This window comes from Priapulus caudatus, unplaced genomic scaffold (assembly GCF_000485595.1).
Source record: "Priapulus caudatus unplaced genomic scaffold, Priapulus_caudatus-5.0.1 Scaffold129, whole genome shotgun sequence".
In the NCBI taxonomy this organism is placed as follows: Eukaryota; Metazoa; Priapulida; class Priapulimorpha; order Priapulimorphida; family Priapulidae; genus Priapulus; species Priapulus caudatus.
The window spans coordinates 221,437-231,190 of NW_014577190.1; the positions used below are offsets into that span (position 1 = coordinate 221,437).

The window sequence follows — 9,754 nt, forward strand, 5'->3', positions numbered from 1 at the left end:
GTAACCATTGCGCACGTATGCGCCGATCGCATTACCCGATAGTATAGCGTGTAACATATAGGTGATTCTGATGGATCAGGTAACCTCTACGAAACAGTGTGTATTGGTTACATTTGCGTATAACTAACGTTGTGATGTTTATTAAACTAGAATAATATTATCAGGAGTGAATAATAATAGAGGAGTATGACTCGTTTGAAACACGAGAAATTCATCATTTCCATGCCCAAATTTACCTATGATATATTACGTCAAATCCAATAAAAATGACATCCGAATCTATTATCATTCACTCCTGATATTATTATATTTTTGTCATCGCCTTGCAACTATATATTTAGTAATATATACCGTTCTTCAGTGTGGTGTTTATTAAACTAGAATAATATTATTATATTTTTATCATCGTCTTGTGACTATAATTATATTTAGATATAGATACGGTTCTTAAGTGTAAGAACAAATTTCCAGATTCTTGATTCTTAATAAAGTGTCCGCTGTTACTATAACATTATTTGCAGTGCAATTTTTAAAAGTATTTGCAATAAGAGCATTAAATGAAGTTTGGAATTGTTCTTTAGTCACGCCTCACAATTGCATTGGGGGCTTACAAAAGCTTTTGTCGTTACGTCAGTTCAGAGGAAAACGCAAATTAATGTCTAAAGTGAGTTTCAAATCTCACATGTCACACCACTTCTGCCCTTGCAATCCCTCTATATGAAACATGTAATGTTGAGAACATCTGAGAGTTCTGATTTTGTCAGGCGATTCTCAGTGCGATCAGAGTTCATTTTTCTACGTTGTATGTGATACCTCAGTAATCGTAGTAATAGGCTCGCACGAATTATATTATATTTGTGTGTGCTTGTGTGTGTGTGTGTGTGTGTGTGGGTGGTGTATGTGTAGGTGGTGTATGTGTAGGTGGTGTATGTGTGTGTGTGTGTGTGTGTGTGTGTGTGTGTATGTGTGTGGGTGTGTGTGTACGTGTGTGTGTACGTGTATGGCAGGCGAGGTGGGACACAAATGGTATTTAGTGACTGCCACTACATCATTTAGCGTCTTACATTAAATCATTTAGTGTTTGTCAATAATTCCATGCCTATGATTGGCTGAGAAAAAAACAAGTTGTATCTGATTGGTTGATTTAATGACTGTCACTAAATGGGATATATGATAGTCACTAAATACCATTTGTGTCCCACCTCGCCTGCCATTTAGTGTCTATATCATTAAATCGTTTAGTGTGTGTGTCAATAGTTCCATGCCTATGATTGGCTGAGAAAAAATAAGTTGTATCTGATTGGTTGATTTAATGACTGTCACTAAATGGAATATATGATAGTCACTAAATACCATTTGTGTCCCACCTCGCCTGCCATATTACGCGTGTGCGTACGTGATCTGGTGTGGCGCCCAGTGTAACGCGTGTGTGTACGCGTTTTAGTGCGTATAAAAGAGAAACCAGACACGAGATTTATTGTTGCGCCTCAATGGCGTGTGAAAAAAAACCAGAGAACCGCCTGCTAACAGCAGACTGCAAGTGGGTGTGTCCAACCAGTGGCGTAGTTAGGAGGGCCAAAGGGGGCCATGGCCCCCCTGTTGATCCGAAAGTTAAAAAAACACAAATGTCGCCTTGTTACATGGCGCCAAAAACAAAGATTGCAGAGCGGAGAGGCGGGGGAGCATAGGGTGTGGAGAGGGAAGCGGAGGAACCATTAAAATATTAAGTCATCCACTATTTTGCACAGTTCGCTGTTTTTGCCCCCCCCCCCTGTTAAAAAATCCTGGCTACGCCACTGTGTCCAACAACACCAATGCATCGGTTAAACAGTATAAACAACCGTATGTATACACATCCTCCCCGGCCTGACCTTGTGCGACCAGATCGCGCTGTCACACGCGTGGTCACCTTTGACACATTTCCGATTGATGGTGTTGGCGTGCCAGTGGATGGCGTGGGTGAGATTGCTCGACGGCACACGGAGAAATACCAGATCTTGTATTTTCTGGGTCCCTACATCTATATGTGTGCTCTTCATCTTTATCCACGTTAGTCGGTTCAGGCCATCAAGTTTCCGTGATCTGGCGCCGTTGGGTTCGGTTACGGTGGTTGGCCTATTTCTGTAGGGTGCCGTCGCTTTTGCTCAGGTACGAGCGCGGAGCAACGAGTTTCTGAACCCGACATTGTGACTATTGTTGTTCTCCTGTGCGTTTCATTCGAGCGGTGTCGCCAGACTCCAGCCTTGCAATCTATTCTGACTGCTCGTTGTACTGCCCTGTCTGACAGTGTTTGGTTTTCATTAACCCAGCGTATAAAGCCACCTGTGTGTTCGCAACCTGTTCTGCTAGCATTTATGACAAATACGACATACGCATAGACGCACTCTTATAACACTATTTGTCATAGGAAGATTCTTCCTATGACAAATATTGTTATAGCAGATATGCTCGTATTTGTCATACAAGTCTTGAAATCTGATTGGGCTGTTATATCAACGTCTCCGAGTCAGGAACTAGCAATATCTAGGCCATTGGTAGTAATGTACCCGTAAGCAATGTATGCCACCGTTGTTTTATTCTCGTAGGATAAGTAGGCACGTGATAGCATATCCGCTATGTACATCTCTGTGTCACTATTGTGCTGTATATTGACATCATACTTTTGAGGCGTAGCAACATGCGTTAACGTCTCTTGGGAGCTCTATGTATAGGCTTCTTAGAGATAACATACAGAGGTTTTTTATTCCTCTGTGCTAGTTAACACACGTGATGCAAACCACACTGGTGTACCCTGCTGAAGTAATGCTGCTCGATCCCAGACCTTTCTCATATCAGAGGCATCGCACTGTATGGTTCCTTATTCATCATCCCTGTTCACGTCGTATTAAGCGAGGTCCGGTTCAGTGGCAATAATTTACTTGGCATGTGTAAATGCATCCTCATGCTTCTTGATCGAGCTAGCATCATTCCACGTGGTAGTGTTCGAGTTGACGTTATGCATTCCACACTGTTGATAGATTGACTAAAACAATAATTTAGCATGCGCAGGAACCTACGTAGTGCCTTGTGGTCTATCCTGGCATCGACCCTGGCATCATCTAGGCCATCCTGGCATGAACCTGGCTTGATCCAGAGAGACATGATACAAGATTGCGTGGCACAGCTTTGCTGTTGATCCTGAGCGCTGCGCGCGAATGAGACGCGCAGTTCCGCGGGATATGCGCACGCAACCGCGGGGATGTTCAAGTATGAAGCGCTGTCCGCAGTGGAGACGTGCGCCAAATTCGAGGCCCGGCGCACGTCTCCACCGCGGTCAGCGGATGGTCTGTAGTTTTAGAAGATAACAATGAAGACTTTGTTCTAAATAAGAACTATCAGCGGCTAAATAAGAGCAATATACAGACCTTTGAATTTCTTGACTAGTCAGTCAAAAAGCTTGTTGGGGGTCCATTAAGCAGAGCTTCCAATTGAAATGGCCGATGAAATTGTCAAGTAGAGTTTTGTTTTTCGGAGCCCCAAAGAAAATGTCTCCCTCTTACATACACCCACCCCCCTCCCTGATCAATCACGCATTTAGGCGTAAACAATAACAGAGATGAAATTGTGTTGGGTTTATGGCGCTTGACGCACGTGCATTGACGTACAAGACTGTTGAAAGCACAGGCACTTGAAACGTCTCAATAAAAATAAATATTCACACAATTTTTCATAATTTTCATAAAATAGGTGAACGTATCGGAAACATATACAGTTAGTACTTACTGTGACATATCCGGGACTAACTGACACAACTAAATTGGTACGATGTTCCATGCACCTTGAGAAATTCTGAGAAATTACGAACGCAGAACTCCCGACACCGCCCATCCTGATGTCACAAAGCTATTATGTAAACTAGCTCTAGTACGCGGGCTATAGTACTAGAGCTATATGTAAACAAACACGCGTGTTGCGAAGTGCCTGCCTCCGATATCCATTTCGAGGCCCGCTAAGCCAAACATAAAGCACGCGGGCAAGACGTCACACATACAGCTACGTTCATTGGCTAAAACAATCGAGTAGCGCGGTTAGGAATTTTCGGAATTATTTAATTTGAAGAAAAACTTTAATGTAATTCAATGAATGACGCACTCGTTCACTTCCGAAAGCGGGTAAAAAGGCCGAATTTTTTTACTTCGATGCGAAGCATCAGCCGGGCCTTTCATTATTTACGAAAAGCAAACAGTCTCGCCAAACACCTACACGCAGTAACGGGTCACGTCGTTGACGCCCCATTCAGGCCCATCAACGAAGAAGGCGGGGCTTATTCTGATTACGGAGATGCAAAAATACAACAGAAGGATGTAGCGCAGTGCGCTAAACAGCGTGTTATTTTCGTATTTGTGGCAAACTCTATTGTAGGAAACGGTTCTAGCGTAGCAAAATGCCCTAGTTCCTGAGATCGGCGATTTGGTGGTCCAATGGGTCCCCATCTTTAAAAATATAAAAGACTGGTGCGGTGTAGGGGGGGGGGCAAAATTTCATGACTCAACTGTGTAATGATGAGGGACGGGCGCAGCTCTTGATCGTCGTCCATAGTGTGGTAGGGGTGGGTATGAGACAAGATTTCCACGGATAATTAAGTGACCAAAAAAATCACGTTAGGGTTATTTACGATTATTAGCTAAGCTCATTTTTTACTTTTGCTCCAAAAATCTAGGGGGGCAGCTGCTCCCTTGCCCCCCCCCCCACACACACAGGCTACCGCCCTGTTGACCCCTCTCAGTAGGCTTAATGACTGGTGGAAGGATGCTGTCACCCACTAATCTTTCTAGCTCTGATTTGACAGAGTCATGAATGGCTATCGGTACTCGACGAGGGTATTTTAATAACAGGTGGGATGTTCTCATCTACTTGGGTGTGGTATTCACCAGGCAGATATATCCAAGCCCGTATAACACGTCTGCGTTCTCGTGTAAGAGTGGATCCGTTTTAGCAGAAGTGACTTTTGGTCTTTGTCTTGTTACGTGAGTGTCTGTAGCTACACTGCGGCACTTTGTGGCAAAGTGATTCAGCTTACCGCAACTCTCGCACTTTTGCCAATTGGCAGGGCAGTCCGTACGCTTATGCGAGATGTCTTCCACAATTATGCTGAGCGGGTCTATGTCCCCCGGGGTACTGTCGGAACGTACCCTGGGTACGGTCCGGTATACCGGAACGTACCTTGGTACTATCTAATATGCCGGACCGTACCTCGCCTATTCCACTACCGAGTCTAGTGAGTCGCCTACGCCTACTCCCTAACCCAAACCCAAACCCTAACATTAATCCTAACCCTAACCCTAACCCTAACCATATCAAATAGTGACCAGGGTACGTTCCGGCAGTACCCTGGGGAACATAGACCCTATGAGCCACAATTATCACATGCCCGTTTACCATGTCGTGAATATGCAGTTATAGAAGGAGATTCTCTGAATTCTCTTTACTTCGGCATTCTTCCTGTTAGCGGCTTCGAACATTCAACAGCATACGGCGTGGTAACTTATCAAGCACTCACACCTCGATAACTCGGCAGACACTGCCGCAATGAAGAAAATCTGTGTCCCTGCCTACCAAGCTTTTGCCAAATAAAATATAACTTAGTGTAACATTAAAACTTGCATTTAAGTTATTTAATTGTTTTATGAATTTAAATATTTGTTTGTTTAATTATTCATTTATTCGTGTATTTAATTATTTAAGTATTTTAATTTTATTTAGTTTCCATTTAAACTAATGCTCTTATGTCCGAGTAGTTTGATTTTTAAAACATTGTTCCTATAGTATCTTACTTCATTAATGACAAGGTCTAGTGTGTCACCGAAATCGCCTACATTGCAGTATATTGACTAATCTGTGTTGACGCATTTGACGTGTATGACAAAAGAAGTATAAATTTGCAGTACATTTAACAATTAACAATATAATGACGAGTAGTTTGATGCATGAATGTCTATATCTATCTCTGTTTTACCTTTTTGTCATCATTTTGTAATCATTTTGTCTGATTGATCTTGACTGAGTAATCATTCAGAATTACTCCAAGGTTTTACTTTATTAATGCCTACATCAGCCAGTCATCACAAATTGTGGTTTATCTTACATGGTGAGATCTGTGCATCCACATGCATAATAATTTCCTCTTCCGCAATATAAATATTTTTTGTTTAAAATTGTAAATTTAGGTTAGAGAGCTCATACTGAGAAATGGCTTGAAAGGGGAGCAGGACGTGCTGGAGGAAAATTTAATGAGCTGGAGGAAGATTATGAGATAAAAAAAGAAGCCGAATAGGAGTGAGAAAGAAGTGGGAGAGGAAAGGGGAAATAGAATGGGTGGGTCAGAAGGGCGAATTCGGATAATAAGACGGTCGGCGATTTATACAGAGGCCTTATTCTTCCTTATTTCTGCTTTCTCTTATTGTTCACCCATGCCAAGTATCTGCACGAAATTACATTATTCTGTTTCAAATATATATTTTAAAGTAAAGAGTACATGTTCCCAAGAATGTTACTACGAAAGATCAGGACACCATCTCAGACAGATCATTTCCGTCCCTTCTGTCACCAACCTACCCTAATGCAGCGTCACTCTCTCTTCAAATATTTCCTGTTAATATGCCTGGGAATATTTACCTGTCTATGATGTCGAGTAATCTACTAGCAAATTTAACATGCAGAACTAGAATAGGTTTTAATGAGAGCGTGTACCGGCTGTGTTCAAATATTAGGACTTTAAATTGGCGCGCTATCAAGCGTTATAATACATACGTAGATACATACGCTAAACTTATTATTGCCGCACCTAAAAATCTACCGGAGTAGTGTCCAAAGTACACTACCCCCGCGGCAAGGCGTGACTACGTAAGTGGTTCGCACATACTAACATTTCAAATGATATATACATGACGGATATGTACATAGGGCGGGCCTATACTGTTATTCCTATTGCTATATAAAGACAACGTAAGCAACGTCTATCGCGTCTGGCACATGCTGTCCGTGTGCATGGATGTGTTTGCGCGTGTGTAACACTGTATTTGACAAGAAGAATGAATAAGTGGACTGTGGTAATAGTTGGGCTCGTATTCACGCTCTCAGTCGTCGCCACTGGACTAATTGTTGGGTTTGCGGTGCGCTGTAGTGACAGCAATGACGATCAGACGATTGCTCCGACGACTCCCCCATCGGTGACTTTGCCGCTAGATTGGTGGCAGGAAACAATTATTTACCAAATCTATCCCCGGTCTTTCGCCGACTCGGATGGCGATGGAGTTGGTGATTTAAAAGGTATATTGTCTCTTTGTTGAATTATATGCTAGTTCCGAGTTTAGATGTTGATTGATAGTGTAACCAGCATTAATAGTGCTAGTGCTGTAAGTATGGATTTGTTGTTATTTGACAAATATCTTACGCGTGCTACATTCGTAGACGTATATATATGCGTATACATAAAATTATATATACGTATATATAAAATAATTATTATAGTTATTATAACTTTAATTACTATCAGAATTCAGCCACTTGTTCATAGCAGTCATGAGTACCCCAATCATAGTATCCTCTGAAATTTCAACTGTTACAAGCGCTGTACAAAGCGAGCTCTGAATGTCACAGGCTCACAGCCAGGGACTGTTGTACTTCTCGATGGGCTCCAACTGCATGCACACTGCATGGCCATTTTAAAATTTCGGCTCCGTACTACCAATATTCAGCGAACACCATCCCAACAGACTATTAGTTAAGGTATATCTATCATTTATTCATTATTACATTGAGGTTTGTGGACTGAGAACATCGATGTCACCCTGGATCGGAGGTCGAGTGTAACACTGATTTTCTCCGTCCACAAAACTAGTTTGATGCTTACTTCACGACCGTGCTATAATTCTAAAATTGCGCAATGTATTTATAGTCTACACAGTCTATTATACATTATAGCTAATTGCCTGGTTAATTGTTTATTCTTTCTCAAACATTCAATAATCCCCGTCTCTAACAGATTTTTCTATACATAATCATAATCCAGAAATATGGACTGAAATGTATGCAAGGATTGCGACAAAAATCACGTAAACGTTTTCACAAAACGTATTGAAATAAACGAAATGGCAGTGACACCGAGGGGCAAAAGAACTGGTTTTCGACACATTTTGTGTATTTTTCTTATTTTTTGTTTTACCAAATGTGACAAACTCATATCTTCCATCCATTCAAACGTAGAGGTTCATTTATCCCATTGGCCGACCAGCCGGTTTACGTTGTTTGTCATGGTGACATGCTTTGCAGCAATTACAATTAATGCGGCATTTCTACAGCAATATATATATATAGAAGCAAATCACGCGTGACTTCGTCCCCAGGCAAAACGTTTTGGCTAATTAACTTTGCGACTGTATACAAATAGAAATATGGTAATATTATAATAATTTACTGATATATATATATATATATAATACATTATATATATTATTTATGTATATATATATATAATAAATAAATAAATTATTATCTTATTTATTATATTTAATTTATTTTATATATAATATATATTAATTATATTATATACAGTTGACCTGTCGTTGCTGTATCAGTAAATTATTATTATATTACCATATTTCTATTTGTAAGCAGTCGCGAAGTTAATTAGCCAAAACATTTTGCCTGGGGACGAAGTCACGCGTGATTTGTGTTCCGAGCAATTGATCGCCGGCGATTCGCCAATGATCATTAATATTCGTCGGGGCGAGAACTGCTTCTCTTGTCCTCCTCCCCAGCTCTCCAACCAAATAATTACAACGTACCCATTCCTCCATTTTGTAGCACGTACGAAACATTTTACCCATTATATTTTAATAACAAAATACTTGAAACAAAATCTAAGCGAATCTAGACGCGACTAGAACGCCGTCTCTGCAATCACTAGTTCATAGCTACGAGCAGATATGTTAATAAATGTTTGTTATTTAGTATTTGCCATCACAAAACATCGAAACACAAGTGTTCATAAAAACATCAAGTAAATATTAGCGCATAAAATCAAATATCGGTGAAAAAGAAACGATAATTCATAACTATATAAAAAATTCAAAGATTTCAATTTTAGTTTTATGAACGCAAATTCAATTATTAAACTTATGATTGTGTTACATAGGTATTGAAGCCAGACTAGATCACGTCACATCACTAAACGTGAGAGCTGCTTGGTTAAGTCCCATATACGAGTCGCCCATGAAAGATTTTGGATACGACATTTCGGATTTCGTCAGTATTGATCCGATATTTGGAACGATGGGGGATTTTGATAGTCTTCTTGAGGCTATGCACAAGAAAGGTGTGTAAGTATGAAAAGTTGGTATGTTGTTCGTTCGACTCAATTGCGTGCGCACGCCCCAGCGCGCGCCTACACTCGCATACGTATGTGCGAACGTGTGTCCGTGCGTGCGTGTGGGTGTATGAGCGTTGCTGTGACTCGAACGAATGCAGAATATATCGATATACAGAAACATAATACACATACGCGCGCGCACGAACGCACGCACGCACGCACGCACGCACGCACGCACGCACGCACACACAGACACACACACGCGCGCGAACACACACACACGCACGCGCACGCGCACGCACACGCACACGCACACGCACATACATTCATACATACATACATACATACATACATACATACATACATACATACATACATACATACATACATACATACATACATACA

At 41.1% G+C, this 9,754-nt stretch overlaps 2 protein-coding genes across 2 annotated transcripts in view; both read left to right on the forward strand.

Annotated features, from left to right (window-relative positions):
- Positions 1-354, forward strand: part of LOC106805834 (acetylcholinesterase-like) — a 2,536-nt gene extending 2,182 nt beyond the window's left edge. The window contains exon 2 of the mRNA XM_014807590.1: positions 1-354. This exon is cut by the window's left edge and continues 229 nt beyond it. The gene's annotated coding sequence lies outside the window, so the exon portion shown is untranslated.
- A 6,627-nt stretch (positions 355-6,981) lies between these two features.
- LOC106805842 (alpha-glucosidase-like) overlaps positions 6,982-9,754 on the forward strand; it is a 19,281-nt gene continuing 16,508 nt past the window's right edge. The window contains exons 1-2 of the mRNA XM_014807601.1: positions 6,982-7,308; positions 9,176-9,355. Of these exons, the coding sequence (XP_014663087.1) occupies positions 7,071-7,308; positions 9,176-9,355 (418 nt within the window). The 5' untranslated portion in view covers positions 6,982-7,070. The remainder of the gene's footprint in view (positions 7,309-9,175; positions 9,356-9,754) is intronic.